This window comes from Cololabis saira, chromosome 7 (assembly GCF_033807715.1).
Source record: "Cololabis saira isolate AMF1-May2022 chromosome 7, fColSai1.1, whole genome shotgun sequence".
In the NCBI taxonomy this organism is placed as follows: Eukaryota; Metazoa; Chordata; class Actinopteri; order Beloniformes; family Belonidae; genus Cololabis; species Cololabis saira.
The window spans coordinates 38,899,527-38,927,139 of NC_084593.1; the positions used below are offsets into that span (position 1 = coordinate 38,899,527).

General features: G+C 41.2%; 1 protein-coding gene across 1 annotated transcript; it reads right to left on the minus strand.

Moving 5' to 3' along the window:
- Nucleotides 1-1,952: 1,952 nt before the first annotated feature.
- gabra4 (gamma-aminobutyric acid type A receptor subunit alpha4) lies at nt 1,953-24,595 on the minus strand. Its single transcript, XM_061726402.1, has 9 exons — nt 24,322-24,595; nt 23,558-23,673; nt 22,610-22,677; nt 21,274-21,494; nt 20,584-20,666; nt 15,401-15,544; nt 14,778-14,930; nt 8,379-8,635; nt 1,953-2,903 (listed from the first exon to the last, which is right to left on the minus strand). Exons 1-9 carry the CDS (start codon nt 24,408-24,410, stop codon nt 2,370-2,372), a joined length of 1,665 nt encoding a protein of 554 aa, XP_061582386.1. The 5' UTR covers nt 24,411-24,595; the 3' UTR covers nt 1,953-2,369.
- Between the last annotated feature and the right edge of the window lie 3,018 nt (nt 24,596-27,613).

Here is a 27,613-nt window from a genome sequence, read left to right on the forward strand (position 1 = left end):
AGTCAAGTGGCTGTTTGGTCTTGTGAACACTAACAGAGCAAGGAGCTCCAAATGTCGTGTTGTTTGACTCAGTGCTTCCAAATCACGCATAACTTGCTTCCAAATAGTTCCCAAGCAGCAAACTGTCATATTTGGGTCAGTGAGTACTAAAGAAATAAGGAAAGCTAATCAGCTGCTGACTTTGGCCTCATTCCTAAACATGTAAGGCCAAAGTCAGCCACCAATGTAATTCTCAGCCATAAACTGAATAAATAACAAATAATCCAAGCAAAAAGGCAGAGTAGCTACAGTTGATCAGATTAGCCTGACTCTAAGAGGTGAATGACCAGCTGCTGTCAGGATGACGAACAGCTGCCCTGAACATCAGCGAACAGCGGCATACCTGAGAAAAAAACACAAATGGAAAAAACATCAACCTTGGAAAGTTGTTGGGATTGTTGAGGCTCTGGAGGAGCTTTAATAACACACTATTCCCAGACCTCATTTCCTTACACATGAGAGAGATGGTTTCCCACAAAGTGCAGTGAAACAGTGCACTTTGTGTCCAAAACGAATGCTTGTAGAAACGGCTTGTGGATGGCAGCACACTGCAAAAACTCAAAATCTTAACAAGAATATTTGTCTCATTACACTTAAAACAAGACTCATCACTGGAAAAAACAACAATTTTCACCTGTTTCAAGTAGATTTTCACTTAAAATAAGTAGAAAAATCTGCCAGTGGAACAAGATTTTTTTGCTTGTAATAGGAAGATAAATCTTGTCCCACTGGCAGATTTTTCTACTTATTTCAAGTGAAAATTGACTTGAAACAGGTGAAAATTGTCAAATAACAAGTTATTTTTCTGGTAATAACTCTTGTTTTAAGTGTAATGAGATCTTTTGACTAAAAATGAGACCTTTTAACTAAGACAAATATTTCTCGTAAGATTTTGAGTTTTTGCAGTGCAGTCGGGTCACATTGTTCTTCCCTTAACAAACAACCTGCTCGCTATTTTTCTGCCACCGTTATAAACTAGCAAGTGGCTTTACTTCCTGCTCCATGCATTTGATCATACGGTTATCTTTTTTAATCACTTACACAATCATTGTCAGCAGTCTGTTACGACAGGAAAGAAGCTTAAACCATACAGTTGCAAGCTCGTCTCTACTACATTCTTCCTGATTTAGTCCCAGATTTCATCTTGGGTTTTTCATATAAGTACATCTGTCTCCTATAAGACTGATGCTTCACAAGAAGGTTCTGTACAACATACGCTTTTCATGGATGATTGAGTCCCAGACAAACCTCCACTCAGCCTGGCTTAAGGACTTTCTTTCTGATCAAATCGAAATATTTGGCCAGGATCCATGAATTGTCCCACATACAGTAAAGTCTCTGCACCACCACAACTACATCGTTTTACTTTATATCCTCAAACCTACTGGCACACCAACACCAACACCAGTGACAAATAAATGTGTTAAACTTAATAAATATATATATACAGGACTGTCTCAGAAAATTAGAATATTGTGATAAAGGTCTTTATTTTCTGTAATGCAATTAAAAAAATTAAAAAAATGCCATACATTCTGGATTCATTACAAATCAACTGAAATATTGCAAGCCTTTTATTATTTTAATATTGCTGATTATGGCTTACATTTTAAGATTCCCAGAAAATTCAAATTTTTTGAGATAGGATATTTGAGTTTTCTTAAGCTGTAAGCCATGATCAGCAATATTAAAATAATAAAAGGCTTGCAATATTTCAGTTGATTTGTAATGAATCCAGAATGTATGACGTTTTTGCATTACAGAAAATAAAGGACTTTATCACAATATTCTAATTTTATGAGACAGTCCTGTATATATATATATATATATATATATATATATATATATATATATATATATATATATATATATATATATATATATATATATATATATATATATATATATGTACTGTATTGCTGGAGCAGATGGACTGAGGATGATGGCCCACGCTTCCACACATGTAGCCAGGTGCAGGGTACAAAAATAGGAAAATGACAAAATCCCATGCCTTATCTTGGCTTCAGGCCAAACGGCACGACGAGGCAGTCGAAGCCGATCAAGACTTTTAAAGTCAGATGATGTAACGTGTAATATAAAGGAGACTGAGGACTATTCCAGTGTGCAGGTGTTCTGTTTCATGATCAGTCACATAAACCTAATTATGTCCGTCTGTTCCCTTCTTTGTTTCCCAGGAAGAAAACTTGAAAGTCATCTAAGAATAAGAAAGTGCTTAAAAAGCACATTAATCTGTTTGGCAAGAACACAAGTTTCTTCTTGTTGTGTGCAAACTCCCATAATCCATATTGACTCCGGAGCGGATCGTCCCTCTAGCCACCTCTGGCCACCATCGTGTCCTTCGATAAGTAGACCACCCAGTAGACCATGTTAAACGCACCAAAGGACACCGGGAACAGGATCCGTGCGTACTTGTCAATTTTGCTGGTGCCGCCCATCCCGGCGGTGGTGGGCTGAGAGCACGGCGTCTGCTTGGGCTCCAGTTTGTTCCCCATCATCTGGATGCGCTCCAGCTTGGGCCCCAGCAGCTGATGCAGGGACGAGGGGTCGGTGCTCTGCTTGCCCGGCGTCCCCGTGGTTACGTCCGGGGTGGAGGGCGCCGCCTGGGGCGTGCTCTTCACCAGCTGGGCGGAGGAGCTGGCCACGCTCAGCAGGCTCTCCGACTTGGGGCTGGAGCGGGACAGGTTGAAGGAGCTGCCGTTGACCCCGCTGGCCACGGGCCTCTGCGGCCGGCCTCGCCCCAGTCCGGAGATGTTGGTGGTGGACTGGGCTCTCTGCTGACTGCTGGCCTCCTGGTGCGAAACGTAATTTGTCCTTTTTCTCAGGGAACCGTTGGAATCGAGATTCTGCTGTGAAAGACATGAACATTAATACTTAACTTGGACATTTTCATGATATTTTTTCAGAGCACCTTGTATTTTAGGTAAAATTCCCTTGTAGCCTGATACATTGTTTAAACAGAACAAATATCAGCATCACACCTTTAAAGTGGCACATACAGAAGGACATTTCATAAATAATTAAAGCTGCAAGCAGCGATGAACGGGCCCTCGCACGTGCAATTTCCACCAATAAAGGTCAAGGACTCAAAACTAAGTCCGATGACACCACCCATGACACCCATGTCAAACCATTCAAAAGTTATGGCATATCGACCAATCAGCTACTAGTATCACTTCCAGTTTAACGTTGAAGTTTGAAGCGGCGCCATGGCCACGCAATTTTAATGAAAACTCACGATTTTGATAACTTTTCATCATTAACGTCTTTTGTGTCTCCTGAGCGAGTTTTATGTCGAACGGATGATCCTGCTAGGAGGAGTTTGTTAAAGTATGACACGTGAAAATGGCATAAATTGCGCCAAAATAACACGATTAATTAAAAATGGCCGACTTCTTGTTCGGTTTCGGCCATGGCGCCAAGAGACTTTTCTTTAAGTTGCGACATGATACAGGTGTGTACCGATTTTCGTGCATGTACGTCAAACCGTATTGTGGGGCTTGAGGCACAAAGTTTTCTAGGGGGCGCTGTTGAGCCATTAGGCCACGCCAGGCCTGGCTTGCGTGCAAAATTTGGTGACTTTTGGGGCACGTTTAGGGGGGCAAAAAGGCCCTCCTTTCGTTGGACGAAAAACGAGGAAAAAAACGAGGATAAAAATTCCTACAGGTACAATAGGGCCTTCGCACTGTCAGTGCTCGGGCCCTTATAATACAATGAATGGCCTTCCGTTGGACCCCTTTCTCAAATAGTGACTATAAAGTCCAGATCAGCATGCTGGGTCTGTAAAGTGTTGGGTTTCTCCCAGTGTTGTAGAGCTGATTATGGGGCTAGAGGTCGAGAGATTAAGGACGTACAACAGGTTTGGGTTTCTATGTCTCTTTTGTGTTGATAAAAAACCCCAAAACCCAGGAGGAAAGGTGCAACAAACCGACGAAGCTGCCCAGTTAACTATCATAACAAAAGGCGTATCATGCCTCCTATTATCACAGATAAGACTAATTATACATTTGAGATCATTTAGAAAGTGTTGTGTGTTGAAACTGTGTAAAATTCAAGTAGCATAAACTAAAACAGATGGACCAAAGGTGAGTGTATAGCCCCTTTCACACAGAGATTCCGCAATATTGGTGTAAAGAAGTCCTGCCAATACGCCGCCTTTGTTGGTTCACACAGAACCATACAACGCCGGCATAACGCCGCTCCCGTCTGTAAATTCACACAGCATGCCGGCGTTCCGCAATCAGAGGCGTGACGACAGCGTCAGCGTCTAGTGGCATGCCGGCATGCCGGCTGTGTCATTCACACAGACCCCGTTTCGTCTCTGTGACGGCTCTGTGACTACCTCCGCTGCCGGCTTATTGGTGGGGCCACTTGGCCCCCCCATTCCGCCTCCGTGACTTTCACACAGAACAGCGAGGCGGCTTAAAGGCGCAACGTTCCCGCCTCGAACTGGCTGTGTGAAAGGGGCTTATGCTAGCAACTACCACTACACGGTTGTGTCTCTGAGAGTCACTGTGAAGGAATTGTGTTGCACACAAACACAATCCAAACATGCTGCTGTGGGCATGAGCTCATTTCAGATGAACTGAGGTGATGAGAGAAATGTCAACTCTCGTGTGTCAGCAGCACGCACGCCAACAGTTAGCATCTGTGGTGCTGCAGGGATGAATTGATGCACCTGGCGAGGTTAACTTGGGCATCACCACTCATGACAACATATCCATCAAGACATCTTTTTTCTGGTATGACTCTGCTTTATTTCAGCAGGATGATATAAAGCCACATTACACGTCTCTGCAGAGCTCAGCCTCATGTCGTTCGGGCCTGCAACGCGTCAGCCAAAACATTTGGTGCACCGAGCCGGATGGGCTGAAGTTCCACATCTCTCACTCTACCTTTACAGCTTAATCCCTCCAGGTGGAGGGACAGCCACAGCGATCTACACATTGATTAGGCACAGGTTTTTACACCGGATGCCCTTCCGGATGCAGCTCGGAAAGCACGGGGAAGACGCACAAACCCCTGCTGAACTTCTACATTCATCAGTAAAAATGTAGAAGGATGTTACGTCCATAACTACGGTAACTCTGCTCTGTTCTCCTCAGTTTATAACGTTACTCAACATGAGCATATCATTTTCAAATAAATACATTTATCAGATTCATCTCGACTTTTAGGTTAATATGTACCTCAAATTAATATTTTACATTTCTTCTTTATTTTTTTAATTACATTTTACGCACCACTCTGGGGCTTTGTTGTTTCAGCCACATGTGCTGCAAAAACAGTCCCCCTAGAAACGAGCCTAATATTCCTGAATCTAGTAAAAATGGTATTATTTTAAGCAAAAATATATTTTCTAATGGGGTAAGAAAAAAGTATTGACTAGAACTCTTAAAACAAGCAATATAGTTTAAAATAAGTTTTCAATTCTCTTGAAACAAAGCTTTTTTTTTTACTTTTTTTTTGCAACGACTCCTGACATGTTGGATTTTCACCCACAACCAATTCAACACATAGTTACCTCCTTATTGCTCCAAAAACAGAGTAATGTTTTATTTTTTCAAAGATTTGTAAATCACTTTATGTTTTGGGGGTAAAATTGTGGGATTCGAAGAACTTTCTTATAGATCTGCCCCTAAAAAATAAAACCTGACCCATCACACATAATATTCATTATATAACAATATTTATTAGATATCTTTATTATACAGTAATGAATAGTTAAAAATTAGTTAAAATCTGTAGATATATTTATAACAAATATGAGGCTGTAATGGATTTTCAAGGCAAGTAATGCCATGTGTATGGTTCAGGCTTGACGGCATTTGCAGAAAACCTGTAGCTTGTATCTGATCTTTGAACAGTGCGTCAGACAAACCCAACTTTGTCATATTGATCTGATTACAGTTACAGCGCTTGTGCAGATGGCCCTCACTGGAAGTGGACAACAGAGTGTGCAACACAGATGTCACTTACCAAGGATTTGACTCATTTCACACAAGCTTAAGACAGAAAGTAGGTGGCAGTGCATGGGGTTGTAATGCAGTGTAGCATCAAAGGAGCTTATCCTTTGAGAGTTGATGTTTTCAAGCAGGGAGAGTGTGATGCTAGTACTGAGAAATTTGCAGAAATAATCCTCCACCACCCCCCACCCTGAAAATGAAAGTATTGTATCTGGTGCGTGCTATAGGAGGCATTGGTTGGACGAACGGGGCTGGCTTTTCATGGAAAAGGTACGAGGCTGACGAGCTGAAACCATCAACACGCCGTGACCTCTGTACCGAGCCCGCTGCTAACAGGGCCTGCTCTCGAGGAAGAGAGCATTAATTTTTTCCCCCTGGAGCCAGATCCTTTCCGAAGCCTATACAGATGTACCAGGGCTGTGTTGCTGTGGCAACCTACTAATCCACTGAAGTGCCGTTGTCATTACACTGCATTCAGGCATGATTACGCCACACTGGGATTTGGACCGGAGGGGGCAACTTAAAGTAGTTAGGGTAAAACTGACATAAGCGTTGCATTTTCATGTCAGCTTCAATCATCAGTTAACAGCTGATCTGTGAATTTAGCATCATCTGTTGCAGTCGGAGAAACTGGCAATTACTTCTTTTCTCAGGCATCTGAACTCGTTACATGAAAAGTAATTATATTTGACTAATAGTATGTGATCTAAAATATCTACATAGAATATTTATGAAGATGATTCAATCCATGTCAGCTGTGAGTGTAACTTTCTTTTTCCTTTCATAGTTTAGATACTAAACTTCTGAAGTTGTTTTCAGGAATCCTCATCTTCAGGTCTTTTTGAGTTCTCTTGATCTGGCTGAAGAAATATGCTCCTAAATCTACATTTAAACTAAGGCCCTGTCCCAATACTCCCACTACCCCTAGTTTTCAGCCCTACCCCTAAATGTTGCGCATTCCCGTGAGGGTAGTGGTGTCCCAATTCCTCTTTCCACCTAGGGGTAGTGAAGAAAACGAGTGTAGTGGCCATGAATCTGTCCCTACGGACGTAGGGATTTCCGATGCTCACTAGCTGAACTAGGGACAGAAAAATTTCCCAGAATGCTTTTCTTCGTCATTTGCGGACTGAATCAAAAAAAAAAAATGGCGGACATTTCTTATTTTTTAGTGAATAAAATCAATATTTTGAGTTAGTTTCTGCATAAAAATGCGTTTTGATTACATTTCTAGCGAGAAATATATATTTTACTTTCATAATATTCACTCAGTGAATGTAAATAATCACTCGTTTGCCCGTTGTTGCGAAGTCTTTGTCAAACCTCGCCAGAATAAAGGCTGATTTATGGTCCCGCGTTACACCAACGCAGAGCCTACGGCGTAGGTTACGCGGCGACGCGCGCCGTACGCCGTACCCTACGCCGTACCCTACGCCGAGAGCTCTGCATCGATTTAACGCGGAACCATAAATCAGCTCCGGAGCCGGTAGGCAGAAATCCCGAAATGTTCGGGATAACAGGCGTAGCTACAACTGTTAGATTTCATCTATTAAATTTCATCTATTAAACCAACATTTATCCAACATTTATCTTCCTAATTGATTTATTTCAGCCAGTTTTTTCCACAGAGCTGCAGGTTTCTCCCCCGGGACGACGGCGCAGGTTGACCCGGCGATCACGTCTGTTCTCTGGCTGCTGCTGCCCCGGAATGGCGGCTCTTCTCATCTCCGAAAGCATCGGATCAAATTTCTTAACAGGCGTTATTTGGATAAACTGAGCCCAGGTTGGGGATCTTAACGGTTACTTTTACTCCTGAAAAAATATTAAAACTTAATAAAGTGGCATATTAACAGCGCTACAGCTGAAATTAAAACAGCTTTTAGCTCTCAGCTTCCTGATTTAGTGGTGGTGCTGAAAGTAGGAGTAGTGGGAGTATTAGGACAGGCCCCTGGGAAGATTTCAAGTGCCCTAAAATCTGTGGCTTCTTTTTTAGGGGTAGTGGGAGTGAGGGAGGGCTAGTGGTAGAAAGTAGGAGGTGTATTGGGATTGGCCCTAAAAGTCACATTTCTGAGAACAACATTAGCTGTGCTGACGTATGAGCGATCCCCCACACCTCCATGCACATGAAGGCTGTGGTTGTAAAGGGAAACAGAGACCATCCTTCTGTTATATTTTGCTCCTCTTCCTAGACTCTCAGGAGCACAGCCAGCAGTTTTCAAGCCCACCCATTTCTGGCCCTTGAAAGGGAGAGACTAAAGACCTAAGGGATACAGAGAACACATAATATGGAACAAGGTGCTTAAGTGTTCCTCGAGGTAAAGTGGGATCAGTTCATTGAACAAGGAAAACAAACGTCACCTGCAGCACTTCCTCGGTGTCCTTCACCTTGACGGGCGTGGTTTGCGGCCCCGGGGGACACTTGGCTGGCTTCCCTTTGGCCCGTTCAGTCTGTGCATTGGTGAAGTAGTTGACGGCAGCGAACTCAATGAGCGCAGAGAAGACAAAGGCGAAGCAAACGGCGATGAACCAGTCCATGGCAGTGGCGTACGAGACCTTGGGGAGGGAGTGGCGAGCGCTGATACTGAGCGTCGTCATGGTCAGGACGGTGGTGATGCCTTACAGGGGAGAGACAGGAAAGATGGAAAGAAAGTGACATTACTCTGTTGAGCTTAAACAAATGTCCCGAGTATTCAGGTACGTCATTTATCTGTGAAAGAGACCTGAATTTGTAAATCAGTTCTACGGTGCAACATTCATACTTATAAACACTTTTCTATCAGCAGAAGCACAGGTTTGATCTCAGACAATAATCACAACATACTGATTCCTAAGACATGTTGTAATGTGCTTACAACATGTCTTGGATGGTTGTAAAATCACAAATACAGGACTGTCTCAGAAAATTTGATTATTGTGATAAAGTTCTTTATTTTCTGTAATGCAATTTAAAAAAACTAAAATGTCATACATTCTGGATTCATTACAAATCAACTGAAATATTACAAGCCTTTTATTATTTTAATATTGCTGATTATGGTTTACAGTTTAAGATTAAGATTCCCAGAATATTCTATTTTTTTGAGATAGGATATTTGAGTTTTCTTAAGCTGTAAGCCATGATCAGCAATATTAAAATAATAAAAGGCTTGCAATATTTCAGTTGATTTGTAATGAATCCAGAATGTATGACATTTTTGTTTTTGTAATTGCATTACAGAAAATCACAATATTCTAATTTTCTGAGACAGTCCTGTATATACAGTATATATACCCTCACTATAAGTACATAAACATGTTTGCTTAAACATTGATAGAGACCATTTTTCCAATTTAGTTTATTGATGGGGACATCCTGTTAAAGTTCTTCCATATTTGTGACCCTGAACATCATAAGCCAGAAACATAAAATTCTCCGCACTTTCATGTCTAAAACGGTGCAGAAAGGGGAAAAGGCATCATTTTTACCACTTTTATTAAGACCTTGGATAAGCACAGATCTCTTTTACAATTCTCAGTCTTTATGAAAATGGTGCGCGTGTGTCTGAGTTCCTTTCCTTCCTCCCTGCAATTATGTGTTGCAGGTTTTCTTTCACAGCTTTTCAAACATAAATAAGCGCATGAATTAAAAATCTGAAAAGTCTAAATATTTGTTCTCCTCTTAAAAACGCATGAGGAAGAGCTTCTTATGGTGTTGGAGTCGCCATCGACCTTATAACAGGACAAATGTAGAGTTCAACAAGAGAATGTTTCAAAAAATTTGATTTTCTACAGATTTTAGTAGATTGAGAAAAGACAAATATATTGTTGTGTCAAATTCATGACACAAAGTATTTACTTTACTTACTTAGCTTATGCTGAACTTCTGCTGAATTAACTGATTAATAAATCGTCACTCTTATACAAAAACACAGAAGATTGCTACTTTATGTGTCTGCCGGTAGAAACTGCAGCTCCACCACAGATAAACACGTATTTCAACACAACACAACACAACACAGCGTAGCTCTAACTAGCAAGAAATATGCAATAAGCCATAAAAGTTAATCTCATCTGCATATTTCATTAACTGAAAACTGAGGGATAATGAATCATATATTTTGCTCTCTGAGGCAGAAGACACGTGCAGACAAGACAACAGTGTTAATGTCGGCATTTAAATATTTTCTTTTTCTTTCAACCAGTTTTGCTAATCTCACATTTTTGACTGCAGCTGCTAGTTTACATGTCCAGCAGATGATGAGTAACATTCGCTTTCATCTGGACCTGCATTTTTTTCTGCTTTGTGAGATTAAGTCCAATATTCACTTTTACAGTTGTGATCAAAACCACAGCTGGAGAGAATTAATCCCCCCAAAATGGAGCTAAAATAAACTAAAAACGGGTGAGGTAAACTGTAAACTCTGGTGTCCCTTTTAGCTGAATGTCTAAACTCATCAACAAATCAAGCCAAGGTTTAGTGTGAGTTTCTTAAAAAGCCTTAAATGCTACAAGTCATGGACAGACTGACTTTGTACATGCTAAAAACCATAGTAGACAAAACCTAAAATAGATAACCAGCCTACACACTACCAAACAAAGATTTTAATAAACTTAAGATTTGCCAATTGTTTATTTGGTGTGTTGTTAGCACCTATTTTAACATTGATACCGATGCAATGTGTTTATTTCACAAATACTGTTGTGGTACTTCAGTCAAAGGTTCCAGGTAAGCTGAAGTGATACATAAACGGGGATATAAAGATTGGAAAACTGATTCGGCAAGCCTAGTTAATAATTCCACATTAAAGGAAAAGGTTTTAATGATGCATTTTGAGAGATGAGTTTTTGCTAAACAAACACAATTAATACATTTTTTGAGTCACCGATACGAGCAACCCCTTTCACATGACACAAACTACATTGTAATACTACTTTGAACAACTCTAAAGAGCTTTAACTTACCGTACATTTGCTCGTCTATCATTTTCTAAAAGCTTCAGCTTATTACACCTGGATAATCAGCTATGTCTGACGATGCTAAATAACCTGACTGTGCAAGACAAAAGAAAAGCCCCATGACATCACTGCAGCCCTCTTTCATTTCAAATGTACAAAAATGCTCAAAAGAAGAGGATTATTTTTGCTGGCATGCAAGCTCTGCCTCCAAATACCGTTCTTGTATCAAAAGATGTTATGCCACCGGCTTAGTCGCCCAAACTATGTTTCTGATTCTCAGCTGTGAAAACACACGTAAGTGTGTAGAGGTTATACATAGTAAAGCGAGGGGATGCACAGTGAGGAGTGAGGCTCGTACGTAGAACGCTGCTGAGGCCTAAATGTCACATGTTACTCATTTAGCTGTTGTCCTCGTGCCCTACGAAGAGAGACGTCACCTAGATGAAAAGCAACAGAGCAGCGAGGAAGGTGGTGAAAGGCTGCAGCAATGACAGAGGGTCACTATATAAGCTAATACCTCACTCGCCCTTGGTAATATTAATCAATAGCAATAATGTGATTTGCAGAAAATCCCCTTTAGTTGATCTGGAACAGTCTGTGCTACAGGGTCCTTGCACAACACAGACGTGTCCTCTGTGCCGCCGTGCATTGGGCTGTCGGTCAAAAGAAACTGGATGGCCTTTAGCTGCAGCTAAAGTCAGCAGACGGCAAATATTCAGTATCTGGCGCTGATGTCCAATTTTGCTTTGAGAACAACTATCAGCTAAAAACTGTTTAGAACAGGGGTCTGCAACCCAAAATGTTGAAAGAACCATATTGGACTAAAAACACAAAAAAACTAATATGTCTGGAGCCGCAAAAAATGAAAAGTCTTGTATAAGCCTTAGAATGAAGGCATGCTGCATGTTTCTATATTAGAACTATAACTGGGTCCTATGCTGCAAATGTAGCATTCTAATGTCTTTCCACTTTACTCTTTTTGTTACGCAAATCTATGGAAGAGTATTGGGGCCAGACAGGAGAAAAATCTAAATAATATTTTAGAGGAGGAAGATTTTTTTTTCATTATGCACTTTGAGAAAAAATAAAAGTCGAAATGTCGAGAAAAAAGTAAAAATGCCAAGAAAAAGTTGAAATGTTGAGAAAAAAGGCAAAGTTTCGACTTTATTCTTGAAATTGTATTTCAACATTATTCTTGACATTTTGACTTTTTTCTCGACATTTCGACTTTTTTCTCGAAGTGCATAATGAAAAAAAAATCTTCCCCTCTCAAATATTTTTTCTCCTGCATGGCCCTGATACTCCTCCGTACAAATATTCGTTAACAGAAATGTTGAAATATAATATTTCGACACATTTTTACAGCATTGGAAAACGTTAAGGATGTTTGTGTCATGTTTGTCCTCTTACAGAAACCACATTAAAACCAAAAAATATATTTCCCTCCCCATCTATTTCCATTTTCAAACATTTTTGAAAAAGCTCCAGGAGCCACTAGGGCGGCTCTAGAGCCGCGGGTTGCCGACCCTTAGAGGGACACTTTATAAGAGACCTGGGTTCTGGTCGCTTACTCGGAGTAAGCGACCAGAACCCAATAAAGGAGTAAGTTACTCCTTTATTCTTTTGACAACAGGGAAATCAATGAACCATTCCTGTAGAAACACCTTCACTCCAGATGACCCATGATGGAGCTTTTTCCACCTATATATGTATTAAAAAAACTAAACAAAATCACTCCACCCCTTGATTTGGCATCTTTAAAATCAATCCTCATGTTATTCTTTCTATTTGAAACTCCAGCTGAGCTGCTTCTGTTCATATTTGTCACAAACAGCTTAATCCAGCCTCAAAACCGGTCGCCACAGTTCAGTCACAGAGGCAGGAAGTCAGAACAAACAATGGCTGCAGTGAAGAAGAGGAGGAATCCCAGCGCTGACCGCCCTCCTCCCGCCCCACCTCAAAACAGCCGCACATGCACATTTAAAAGCAGGGGATAACAGCCAAAATCCACCGCCTCAGAGCTCTGATGCGACAATAGCATGTTGCTGTAGTGTCTCTGTCGTGCCGGATCCTTTGGGGCAGGAAGAGGGAGAGGAAGGGCGGGGGGGAATGGTGGGGGGGGGGCAGTCCAGCTGGACTGTCAGATACATTGACGGCTGCAGTAGAGCAGCACTGATCCTCCGGTGCTTTACTGTGGTGTGCAGCGCTGAGGGTCACGAAACAGTTTTTCTCTCAGAAACAGCTCCCAGTCAACAGCTTCATGCACTCTGGGTAGGTTCAGGTTAACGGAACGTGTTACTGGCGGCAAAACCATTTAAAATGCTGCTTGCTTGGTTACCTGCCTATTGAGAACATTGGACTCAATGTTCTGGGCATTTGTTTTGCCCCTTTGACATGTCCTTTGTAGTGATTAAAGGGGAAGTGTGCATGTTTTATATCACATTGTGTCCTACTCCAGCATATATAAACAAGTATGACGCACAGCCGTTCTGGGAGTCATTAATCACCACTGACATTGTGGTGTTTTTCTTTGTCTTCTCTTGAAGGTGATGTGTCACAATACAAAGTGATGCATCACTTGAAATGGACAACTAATGTCAGTTCTGATGCCGTTCTGAGACTTCAGGCTCGTAACTCGACTATCATTAGCTTCCCATCATAAAGGCAACAAAAACATGCATGATGAATCTGGATAAAAGTTATGGGCAGTGCACATTCATCAGGTAGCAGCCCCAAGCATCAATACAGTCTAAACAAACACCCACACGGTTGATCAAAATGAGCTGGAAAGCAAAAGGTTCCATTTTTGTCTTTTGTGCCGTGCAAACTGTTTATTTCGGCGGTGGGCTTTTATTGTGGGGGTCAGTCCTGAATGTATAAGTGATGGACAAAGCCGTCACTGGGAGTCAGCGCAGAGCTGCCTGAAAGGGCAAAACCTCTGAAAATAAACGATGGCTCCGGAATAACTCTGGCTCAAACAGACTTGCGTTCAAAGAAATATCTGCCTCTTTCATGGAAAAATAATAATATTGCTGCATTTCTTTTAACGCTTTATAAATGCAGTTGTATTTACTGTTCATTTCAGCAGCTGGAAGAAAAGCCAAATCCTTCACAACACAGGCAAAGAGGCAAAACTTCCATTTTTAGAGACAATGGTTGATCCTCCAAAACACCTGAAGTGGTAGGCTCAGGCAGCAGATATACAGTTGTTTGTAATCTGTGATTTAGCAATTAGATGTCACTTTAGCCCACCAGTCAACTTCATGTAGACTAATACCCAAACCTTCAAGAATTAGACGGCCCACTATGATTTTGCTATACTCCGTTTCAATGACATGAGTCGTGGTTGATGAGCAACAATACCGAGCTGCGTGCACATTTAAAACATCCAGATAAAAAGAAAGATGAACCAAGATCTGTCACTGACCCTCAAATAATTGAAATACGTTTCTCATTCAGTTTGAGAACTAAATTTGAAATCATAGGATCACATAAATGAAGTTAAGACCATTAGATGACATACTAGATTCATGAGTTCTATATGTTTTCTATATCTTGAGGACTCTAGCAGCTACTGTTAGACACAAAACTGTTCTCTAGGTCTCCAGAATCTGATACGTGGCGTGATCATAATGAAAATGGGATTTCATTCTGAGATCTGAATATCAAAAGAAGAAGAAGAAGAAGAAGATGTACATTTCATTTCCCACAATCACCAAACACCGAAGCATCAGCTGGTTGTTGCGAACATGCAGGCATGAAATGAGTAGACAGAGGAGTAGAAAAGCTGTGAAATGTGAAGAATGTATCAGGTCTACGTACCGAAAACTGTGCGTGCTGGAACTGATTCCTTATTTATCCAGAAGGACACTTGGGAGAGGATTACTGTCATTATGCAGGGGATATACGTCTGAATCATGAAGTAGCCCATTTTACGTTTCAAGTGGAAGTAGACCGTCATCACAACATATTCACCTGGACGAGCAACAAAAGAGAATTTGCTTGATTAACTAACAATCACATCAGACCCCCCACCACCCACATCTCTATACGTCTTAGGAATCAATCTGTGATAACTAAATGAATAAGATGTCACTCAGTATAGGTTTCTGCTAAAAAAAAAAGTTTTGTTTTCGTTTTTTTTATTCTTTAGCTTTGAAGTGGAGAAACCCTCCAAAATGACTCAATGCATGACGTTATTGTCATGAGGCTCCTTCTCTGAGCTCATCGTGGTTCAACAGACTCACAGACGTTTTCGTCAAAGACTTACAACGTGACATCCCGTTGACATACAGGCCATTAATTGCACAGAAAAATTACATATAGACCTCAAAAATCCACGAGTTTTACATGATGAAACAAACACATTTTTCCAAGACATGAATAAACAAATTAGTTGATTGTGTTTTTTCAGGAGTCAAGTGTCAGGAACAAGTAGGGCTCACCTGTAATGGATTTAATGGTTTCGCTGGAGACCGTCTGGCCGATGAGATCGTACTGCACCAGGCTGGAGGACTCAGGAGGGACTTCCACTGAGTGCTGAGGTCCTTTAGTCCAGGTATAGATCATCTCTGTTTTAGGATACGCATCTGTGGGCAAACAGCAAAGCCACACCAGGTATCTCTGCAGTCAGGTGAAGTTTATTTCTATAGCACATTTAAAACAGCCTCAGTTGACTAATACATGCATCCTATAAAACAAAAAATAAAAGCATAAAAAAAACATAAATCATTTTGTCTTATATATATATATATATATATATATATATATATATATATATATCTGAAGTGACCCTGTTGACTAATTCCTCCTAATTAGATTAGCTGATTGATTAAAGTATTTGAATTTGTTGGGCAGAAGTTTAGCTGGTATCTTTAATTCTAGTAAATAGTAAAGGTATTTATTCATATATGAGGTCAAGTAATCCATTCTAACTTCAACGTCTGTGAGTTGTTATTTCGTCAGAGTCTCTGATATGATCCATAAGAATTAACTCCTCCACATTATCAATATCATATAATGACTGAATAATTTTTCAACATTTCACAGCAAATGTGTGCAACAAATGTTTGTTGTTTAGTCGTCAGGCAAACACAAACCAAAACCAACATTCATTTGAACCTTTTTCTGGTCTCTACGTGTGACACCAGTTTGTCTCAAGCTTTTTCCACCCGTTTTATTCTGCTTATCAGTTTTCTTTGATTGTCAAATTTATTTACTGGACCAAAAAAAAAAAACAGATAAGATTTAGTCGAAGAGAATGGTGAGAAGCAAAGCATCGTTTAAGAATAAGAAAAACTTTATTTAGCTTTGCACACATTGGACATGTGTTTTGTTGAAAGACCCTGTCGCCTTTTAGCAAAGTCAGCTGAGTTGATAATCGATTTAACTATAAGTATCATTTATAAATTGAGCAAAGTAATTTTATTTGTTAATCTCTGTTCCATCCTCCTATTACCTGTGCTCAGTAAATACAACATATGTAAAACAGATTTAAAATTGGACTGAAATTATGTCTGATCTGTGGATAGTCAACATGGTCTCATTCCAGAAATGGTAAAAGCTGCATTGGTGTCCAGCGCATCGAGACTCATAACCGGCCCAACAACTGCAGTTTCATTATGGTAATGCTTACAGTAAAAATCTAACATGCTTCAGTTTTGCCTGACTTAAAACTGTCATGAAAATAATGTATATTCATGCCGGATTTACTCAAAAACAACGTGAAAGGAGGTACAACAGGAAGGCCAGTGGTGCAAATCTGTTGACTGTTGGACGATAGACCTAAGTTTGAAAAGTTCTGTCACTATTCAGTCAAAAACATATGAGTAAAGTTTATGCAGAACAATTTACATGTTTACAAATTAAAAAAAAGCATAGATGGGGTCCAATGTGTCACGTGATTCCTGCCTACTACTGGTACCACTGAAATAACAAAGAAAAGAGAGAAAAACAAATGAAAACGTTGCCATTTCACATTTATAGCGCCTTTATTGTGGCGCCGCTGTGCTTTGTGCTGCTGACAAACGCAGTAATTATGTATTCATCTGCTAACCACTTGCTTTTATGATCACTCTATTTTCACAGCCTAGTATTTCACTCCAGCGCAGATATTGCAAGACACATCCTTTATATCGACACAGATTTGAATGTGCTAATTGTCCTCTACTTTTTTTTTTTACTTTTGCAGCAAAGGCAATTGTTATTGATGGAGGAGTAACATTTTCCTGCTGTGCAATATATTTAATATGGTGACCAGTGGATTGTGCCATCACAAAACTCAAACGAAGCGTGACTAACTAATTACTCTGAAAGTCTGCAAGATTTCACAGCCTGCTGATCCGATCGCCAAAAGGAACTTCATTCGATTTTTTTAGTTGTCAGACTTAACCCCAGACATAATATCTATCACAAGTAGCCACTTTCAAATATCCACTGTGTCTAACATAAAGATATCCAATATGTTCAGAATATGAACTTCTCTTATTTGCCTCTGCAGCTGTGTCAGTGTGTTTTGCTGCGTGCATGCTGGCGAGGCTGACCAGTCTGTGCAAGCTCAAGAAAATGCCAGTTGTCTTTGCTTGCTACTCCCTGTGGGACCCCCACATCGCAGGGTACCAACTGTTCTGCCAAATGAAACGACTCTGGTGTGTCATGGAGTGGAACGCAGTGCCTGTGCACACATGTCCAGATGGAGAATAAGAACAGGAGATGGAGAGAGGAAGATGGAGAGAATGATGGAGAGAAAGGCAGGGTAGTACAGCGAGAAAACATACGCGCATAAAAACACATGCACAACACTCCCTTACGCACAACACAGCGACTATGGACAATAGCTGCATAGGTCTGCGCTGTCCTGAGGCAGAGGAAGGGATTCTGACCTTTCCTCTGCTTCAGGCCACTCAGAACCGCGGTTGCCTCCTCTTGTCCGCAGGCTGGCAGCAGCAGAGTGGGACGAGCAGGATGGTGGAGGGAAAGAGGACGGGGAGGAAGAGGAGGATGACAATAACTGAGAAATTGGAATTTGTCCTTTTTCAATGTCACCACACTGGGTAATTGACAGTGTCTTGAGCGGGTGTAAAGACAAACTCTTCTGCTTCCCTTTCTCCTGCTGATGTAATCTTCAATTCACTGCTCCCGTCTGATAAGACGGAGCTGCTCCATTCGAAACAAGTCCTTTATTTGAGGCATTTCTGCTGACCCGTAGCCCCACTATAAACAGGGATGCTGAGTTAGGGCTTCATTGTTCACAATGAAGAATAAAACATTTCATGATTCAGTATGAACACTCTGTGACTCTGTCCTCAGCTGCTATGTACTCCGCTTCAGCACAGAATCTGTTCTAATAATAAGAGGATGATTTCAGAGCCATCCACATCCAAAACTGTGTTTTGTAACAGACTTACGGCACAAAAATACACACAAATGTGTATAATTGGCTTCCCTCTTAACCTTGACGAAAGATACATTTCTCCAGTGGTCTCAAAAGATGTTCTATTGTTGGTTGATATTGTGCTTCAGAGAGAAAGAGGAGAATCCTCATTCAGTACTGTCTTCTCTAAATCCCTTTATCATCTCAGATTACAAGAAAAGTTCTATTTTTGAACATAAATTTGAATTAAAAAAAGGCCAAATTCAAGTAAAGAACTTCAGAAAGGCTGAGGCCTACATACATACCGTACGGACCTGACACTTCATCCCTTGTCAGAAGAGTTTATTTTAGAGTTTCTAGCGTTATTTAAAATTTAATCTAGGATTTTCTTTGACCAAATAACCTTGTCTTTTTTTTCTGTTAGAATCTGTTTTATTTTGAAGTGTATCTTCTCTTGTGCATTGTGTCTGGTTTTACTTCTCACATCATTGTGGACGATTTCGACCTTCTGTGCTGCTTAGTAAGCGTCCATATAGGGTCCATAGGGTCCCAACACAATATTGCAGTTGGATTAAGGTCTTATCTTCTTTTTTCTGACAGTCTGTTGTGTGCTTGTCACTGTGTTTGGGATCATTGCCCTTTTGCGTGACACAATTTCATCCTTGTGTTAGATGACAGAACCTGCCTCGCAACCTGCCTCACACTGGACTTTACATGCATCTTTTATATTTTTTAAATGTCTTGTCAATTGCCTCTCAAGTCCACTAAAATAAAAAACAATTAAAAAGGTGGGACAATACAGAAGGAAAAACTCTTCCATTTACTATTACTGGTTTTGTTTGTGATGACTGTTAACTCAAGATGTTTCCCTGTCTTTCCTTTTGTCAGCTTCCCTCTATTTGTCATAGAAAAATAGAAATACTTGAAGAGATGTATGTATTCCTCCTTCTATAGTCCAACATGTTTAATATTTCTTAAGATCAATTTCAGTGAGTAAAAGGCAAAAGACACAGGCCTGAGCTGGACACCAGTGATCTCTGATATTTATCTCTAGCTGATTATCAGCTTACTTTGGTCAACTTTTATTATTAAGAACGTCACAGAGTTGCATTCAGAAATGTACAACAGCACATATGTGTTAATAGCTGAATATGCAATAAAACATTCTCATGTGCAAATCATATTATTCTCATTGACTAATTCATAACTTGTGGTTGCATAATTAAGTAGAACTAAAAAACAAACTGGAGGTTCTTGGCCACTGCTCCTCTTTGAGTAATCTCCCTTGTTTGGGCCCTAACCTTTGCTTGTTGCAGTAGTAATTACAAAGAAGTGGGATTGCCACAAAATGGGAATCGATATGTCAAAGGCCTTCAACACAATCAAGCACAGAAAGACACTTCAAGTCTCCCAGCAAACAGGATGTGATGAAGATGAACCACGTTGAATCCAAACACTCCAACAGGAACAAAACCAAGAGTGCCTGTCAACCAAGTGCCAACCATTTAACTTCTGGTTTGAATCCCATACGGAAGTACATTTTGTTGCAGTTCCTTGACTGGCCACTAGAGGCTGGCTGCAAAAGTGAGTCAATCTCCATTGACTCCCATGTTAAAATGTCCAAGTTTAGAGCAGAAATAAACAAATTTACAGCCAGATTCAAAAAACATTTTGGTCTCAATCGTTTGATATCACAACCATGTCAACTACTTTCTAATAGGATTGACTGACAGTCGACTCAGCCGATGGCTAACAGTTCTCACTTCCTCATCCGTAACTGTCATGCTACCGCCCTTACCAAAGCAATCAGCAGTTTGTACTACCCAGCGTTGGTTAAACACAGCGTTCATTTTTTATTTTGCCATTGAAGGAACTGATAGCCACAGCTAACTCTGACTGAGATACAGTGGGCGTGTTCCTGTATATTTCCCGGAGAACATGGCTGCCCGAAGTGCAAAGAAAAGAGGCTTCAAAACCGCTCTTAAGAAACCAACGGGTCACATGACTAATGCTTCATCCATTGTTTTCACAGTCGATGGTGCCAATACAAAAAATGTCCAATCAATCTGTAAAATCCATACGGCCCCCTCAAGGAAACAGCCTTTCCAAGTTCTATCCTGTATGCTAGTATTAAACTACGATATATATATACTTCTGAACATTAGCAGTTTGCATCTTTACATTCTCTAAAAATCTTGACAAATAGTGATAGTTTAGTAAGATGTTTGGATTATGTTACAATCACACAGGACTTACAGCTTCCAAACTTGAGCGGGCATGCATGTCCATCCATGGGGAAATCCACCAGTTTCATGGGACACTCAGCACTAATGGTCAACCTGATGAAGAACAGAAGACTCTTAAGTTATGGAGCAAACACACATTTACCAAACATTGCAACGCCACAACATCTCCTAGCTAAAAAAGAGGTGGCACAAAAACTCAGAGTACTTGACTCAATGCCTACCCAGCCATATGAGTCTGAGCTTGCTTCAATGCATTTCAGAATAAGCAAAGAAGGTTTGCTTAACAGGTATAATGCAACTGATAAAACTGATATTCATATAATATATAGTGATGCAGTTCATTTCAATGTGATTCATTCAATGCCATCCATCAAAATTGTGTCCATGTCATTACATTTTTTCTAAAGGATCAATAAATAAACTGGATTGTTTTTCCACATTGGAAAGTATATCATCTACACTACCTCCAAAAAGCTTTTTTGCTGTTTAGACAAAGAATACAGGGTTGATTTAGCAAAGATTTGATTTGTATCAAAGTTTGCCATCCATCCTGTCTTAGCAAAAGCAGTAAAACATTAATTATCATGTGAGGTGTCTTATATCTAATCAAAATCGCATGAATTAGATGCAGATGATTAAGACTGTAGTTTTGCCTGCCAACAGACCTTACTTAGAAAAAGAGTTCAATATAAATGTTTACCTCATGGTGTAAAGAATGGTGCCATTCTTCATGATACGAAAAAGCTTGTTGGGGGCCGTCATATTGTGAGCAACAGACTTCTTGCCATTCCTGAAGAAAGTATCTGGGGTCCACACCTTAGTCACCATCAGGTTATTCAGCCGCAAAATCTCCATTGGACCATCATACATCAGTCTACGATCCACCCACATCTGACGAAAGAACACGTCCATCGTATATTCCTGGAGGGAAACATTGGCAACGACGCATAAAGGTTAAAATTTAAGATTTTGTGTTTACTTCATCCCCCGTCTCTCGCCTGTATATGAGCTGGGATGGACGGATGGATGGATGGATGGATGGATGGATGGATGGATGGATGGATGGATGGATGGATGGATGGATGGATGATGGATGGATGGATGGATGGATGGATGGATGGATGGATGGATGGATGGATGGATGGATGGATGGATGGATGGATGGATGGATGGATGGATGATGGATGGATGGATGGATGGATGGATGGATGGATGGATGGATGGATGGATGGATGGATGGATGGATGGATGGATACATGGATGGATGGATGGATGGATGGATGGATGGATGGATGGATGGATGGATGGATGATGGATGGATGGATGGATGGATGATGGATGGATGGATGGATGGATGGATGGATGGATGGATGGATGGATGGATGGATGGATGGATGGATGGATGATGGATGGATGGATGGATGGATGGATGGATGGATACATGGATGGATGGATGGATGGATGGATGATGGATGGATGGATGGATGGATGGATGGATGGATGGATGGATGGATGGATGGATGGATGGATGGATGGATGATGGATGGATGGATGGATGGATGGATGGATGGATGGATGACAGATGGATGGATGGATGGATGGATGGATGATGGATGGATGGATGGATGGATGATGGATGGATGGATGGATGGATGACGGATGGATGGATGGATGGATGGATGGATGGATGGATGGATGGATGGATGGATGGATGACTGATGGATGGATGGATGGATGGATGGATGGATGGATGGATGATGGATGGATGGATGGATGGATGACGGATGGATGGATGGATGGATGGATGGATGGATGGATGGATGGATGGATGTTTTCTTCATGAAGAAGGTTTGCTGGATAAAGCATCTTGTTTTTCACCAACACAAAAATAATAATAGTTTCCATTTTTGGCACTTCTTATGCTGCCATTATCTTCTCCCTACCCTCTGTAATGAGCACATTAAGAGCAAAGTCCCATAATAATCTTAAGAATGTAAAAGAAAAAACATATGAAGCCACATGTATGAGGTACCTACCATTTCAACATCTGAGACAGGCCCAAAACTGGTCACGTAAATGTCAGTCTTGACCTCAGTCACAGGACCTGTTGAGTCAATTAAACACACACGTGTCACTTTTAAAAAACTATTTCCTGCTTTAAATACTTTAAACTCTTGGAGAGACACCAGTCTTATTCACACTTGTGTGAAAACTGTCGTTGGGCTTGCAATCCATCAGGATCAAATCCACAAGACATGCAATAGCTTAACTCTTCCAGAGCGGTGTAGGCCCTCTGTATGATGCAAGTGGAGGGGGGGGCGGGAAAGCTTAAAAGATGTAAAAGTATAATCCTATTTGATTTTTTTTCCCTCCCCACTGAATGATTGTCAAAGCTGATTGTAAAGGCGAGCTGCAGCATGCCTGCAAATGGACATCACTGTTGACAGGCCACTTTGTACAGTAAGCCAGCAATGAGCTGCCATTCTGGGAATAACGCTGGGTCTTCTCATGAACAGGCATCAGACATGATGCATGGAAACCAAATCCGCATTGTTAACACTTGAACTGTGCATTAATGTGCATTGTGTTTACACGTGATTATATAACTGCACTGGCTCAAACAGAGTTTAGAGGCTCATCTTCAGGAAGCAAAACTAACCAGGATTTCAACACTGAGATTGGAATTATCTCATACTGTGTTATTTGTACCAGGTTTTTACTTTATTTTTTTATTTTCTTTGTTGTAATTGTGAGTTAACAGCTCAGCAAAAGTTAAAGATTTCTTTCTTTCTATCTTTTTTTGCGGGGGAATATACTGTTTCTGTGATGTGGTAATAGTCTTGATGGTGTGTTTTATCATTCTTTGACTAAAAAAAAGACATTAAAACCCTTATTTTTAAGCTGAAGACTTTAGTTGTGTCCGAAGTGAGACCGAACTGGAAATGGCCCGCTAGTGCGCCGAACATCGCGTTTCTTGTAAATACCTCCGAATCCGGGTCGCAGCCTGTTGTCATAGCCGTCCAGAAGTCGGTCCAAAATGCGAGTAAAATTCTCCGGATAGATCCGCTCATCCTTCCTTAGTCCGGAGACTTTCTCCGCGCTATAATGGGAAAACAAAAACTGTAACTTCAGCGCTAAGAAAAAAAAAAAGAAAAGAAAAGAAAAGAAAAGAAAAAAAAGAAAGTGGGGGGGGATAGAGGAGCCGCGGAGTCGCTGTCCCTGGTGCTGAAACCCGGACCCCCGGCCCGGTGATCCGGTGATCCGGTGATCCGGTGTTGTGCCAAAAAGTGATTGCTTGCCAGAATCTGATTTCTCCCCTGAAAATTGGTCTTTTTACCTGCCAAAAATTGATTGAAGGCCAAATAAGGTTGTTTCTACCTAAATATGATTTAATCTCATTCTTGAGCTTCATAATATAAAGAGCTCGCAGGATTGCTTTTAACTCTTTTAAAGGACCATTACAACACAAAATAGGCATTTTCATCTGCCAAAAATTGATTGAAGGCCAAATACAGTTAATGAAAAGTTTTTTTCTGCCTAAATATGACTTGATCTCATTCTTGAGCTTCATAATCTGAAAATCTGACGTTTTAGTGCTATCGCTCCACGGGCTGTTGTGCGCGCTCCCACGGCCAGAAATCACATTCTGGCAGGTAATCACTTTTTGGCACGACACCGGTGGTCCGGTGGTCCGGTGGTCCGGGGGTCCGGGGGTCCGGGTTTCAGCACCAGGGACAGCGACACTCACCAAGAGCTCAGGCAGCAAAAGTAGAAGAGGGACCACAGGAGCGCGGCGCGCAGCGCTGTCCCCATCTCCTTCTCGTGGGCAGACAGCATCCTTCCATGCCATACTTCCAGCCCCCTCACATCTCCCCACCAGCCTGTGTCCCGGGGAAAGAGGGGCGCGACGCGGCGGCGGCCGGGCACGGCGGCGCAGAGAGGAGGGAAGTTGTGAGCCTCTCTCTGCTGCTCCCGCAGTCTCCCAACACACAAGAACACACACACACACACACACACACACACACACACACACACACATACACACACGCACAACTCACACACACACACACAGCGTACACCTTCACCCCCAGCACCGGTCACCTCTCCTCCCGCATCCACAGAAAGAAACAATCTTTCCCTCTCTCCTCTTCACTCACCCTCTCTCTTCATCCCTCCCTCCACTGCTCCCCCTCGGCTCTCTCTACTGTTTGCTTTCTCCTTCTCCTCTGACATGTCAGACGTGCGCTGCTTAAAAATGACTTAAACCGAGTCACATCTCTGACTTTCACCCTGCTGTGAGACCTGGAGGAGGGGTACCAGAGAACCCACTCATCCCCCTCAACCCCTGTGTCAGCATCCGTGACCCCCTCCTCCCTTTCACGTCCTCCTAGTCAACAACACTTTGCTTTTCTGTTTTTAATCCTTAAAGATGTGTTTACTGGTGTGAAGGCTCTTCCTGCATGCCCTCTGACCTCCCCATGCACCAGCGTCCATCACACGCTGCCCGTGGCAACGGCTACCGCAGCTTAGCCTACATGTTGAACTAGTTTCAGGAATGCACTGGTGTGTGGCCGTGTTACAGTAAGATTCAAATGGGTCAGTCTTGTCGCAATATGCAATTACACACACACACGCACACACACACACGGAGCCACACAGGTACCGTAGAGGAACTGGGACAAGCCACATGCTGCCTCACAGATTTCGCTGCACCTGGGACAAGCACAAGACCTTCACTTGTGTGTGTGAAAGGAGCGCATGTGTGGCTCTGAAGGTGAAGTACGGGTAAATCTCCGGATAAACAAGATGTCTGAGTTCCATCACACTGACTTTCCTGATTAGTTTTTTCTAGGTGCACGCTTCTACACACTCGTGCGTTTTAGCTGAAACAGATGCTACCTGGTGTGAGGAGAGGCTGAGGAAACATGATGTAGATACAGTATGTTTATTACACACAAGCTGAAGTCAGGCGCTCTTAATACGCAGCCTCCGATCCCCTGCACAGCCGCCCACCCTGGTCCTCCCACAATACTCTTGAGCAAGGCGGCTCTGTGGGGGATGAGTAATGCACGTGCTCTTTGTGGGGGCAGGCTTTCCTCCAAGTGTGTGTGTTTTTTTGTTGTTTTTTTTTTTACTTATTTCCTTGTTTCTCATCTATTCAGACATTTGATTACGGTCTTTTAATGGAGGCACTTACGGCATGCTGCACAAAAAGGTTGCAGTAATATTCATTCAACAGCAGTCAAATGACTCAAAATGTCAGACGTGCAGTTTTAGGAAAAGTCACGTTGGCCTTATTAAACCTGTTGACCTTTCCTGTAAGCCTGGCCAGTGTTTAAGTTAGCACACATGACGTTTCATTGTGTCAACATGTGTGGCCTGAAGACACGCCCAGCGCAAGGATGACTAAAGAACGCTTTTATTTCATTTCTGTTGCATTACATTTTGGTCCTGAGTTTTAAAATGGGATCTTCTGCTCTGCAAAAGTAACTTGACCTCAGAGGTGTCAAGTAACGAAGTACAAATACTTCGTTACCTTACTTAAGTAGAAATTTTGGTTATCTATACTTCACTGGAGTAATTATTTTTCAGACGACTTTTTACTTTTACTCCTTACATTTTCATGCAATTATCTGTACTTTTTACTCCTTACATTTTAAAAACAGCCTCGTTACTCTATTTCATTTCTGCCTTTAAAAAAAAAAACTATCCAGTTAAATTGCTCCATCCGGATAGAGTGAATTTGGTTGTGGTTGTTTCAGATGTTCTTGTCCAGTTTTGTTCTTACATCCGTTCCCTCAGATTCCTGCAACTAAACTTGGATGTACATTCCAATAAAGGTTAGGATAAATGATAACATGCCTCTGAAGTTTGACTTTTTGCACCATTACAATACTTATAGACAACTAGTCCTCATATCTTCTGCTCTCTGAAACACATGTTAATGCTCAATAGTACACATATATGGTTCTTTAATATATTTGCATTATACTAAGATGCATTCATTTTCAATGGCTTTTGTCCTTAATGGCTTTTTTTCCCCCTTACATTGCTTTTACTTTTATACTTTAAGTAGTTTTGAAACTAGTACTTTTATACTTTTACTTGAGTAAAAAACTTGAGTTGATACTACAGGAGTATTTTTAAACTCTAGTATCTATACTTCTACCTGAGTAATGAATGTGAATACTTTTGACACCTCTGCTTGACCTGCAGCAGAAACAACATCTACGATAACCTAGTTTGTAGAGCAGGTTGCATGTGTTCAGGAGGAGTGGAGGAGAGGTGAGACAAGGCTCCGTGACACCTGAGGTGAGAGCTTTGTAAGGAGTTGAGGGGCAGAAGACCTTCGTGTTACCTCCTGTTGGAGCCGCTCAGGATGTGCAGACAGACATCTGAGAGCCCAACGTGATGCTGCTGCAGAGCAGGTTAGCTGACTCCAACATAAAAGACCCCTGTCTTCGCTGTGTGGCACTTTAAAGCAAGAGCTCATTAATTTAGCAGATTCTCATTTAGTGGACTGCCATTATCAAGCATTTAACTTTCACAGTGTTCCCAAACTCATTTGGTGGCCGTTCATTAGAACGGCTAGTAACTCAACTCAAGACTGTAAAAGTTCAACTTACTTTATGGTGCAAAGATGGTTGCTCTCTCTGGTTAGAGGCCTCTTCTTTTGTTTGCATACCCATCATCAAAAAACTGGTAATAGGCATAAAACCGAATGCAATTATTTACTTTAATCCTGCATTTAATAAATGCAATATGTTCAATGTTAAAACATTGTATAACTAGTTTTAACTACCGGTAAACATAAATGCATTTCAGATGTCAGCCTAAACACTCAATTTATTTTTTTCTTCTATTGATAGTTTTGTGGAAATTCTTTGTAATGTATATAGTAAAAAGTATTGATATTACATCATTTAACTATTTGTTCAAAGGTTTTTTCCAATGATTGGTGAATTCTTACTCATCTTTAATCCTGACAGGCCATTTATCATTCCATTAACCTGTCCTAACCTTATTTTAAATTATAAGCA

Coding starts and splice junctions, on each gene's coding strand:
- gabra4 (XM_061726402.1), bottom strand. CDS start 24,410: ATGCTGTCTGCCCACGAGAAGGAGATGGGGACAGCGCTGCGCGCCGCG. Junction 20,667..21,273: donor ACCATTCTTTACACCATGAG/GTAAACATTTAT, acceptor GTTCTTCATCAG/GTTGACCATTAGTGCTGAGT. Junction 14,931..15,400: donor AACCATTAAATCCATTACAG/GTGAGCCCTACT, acceptor TTGCTCGTCCAG/GTGAATATGTTGTGATGACG.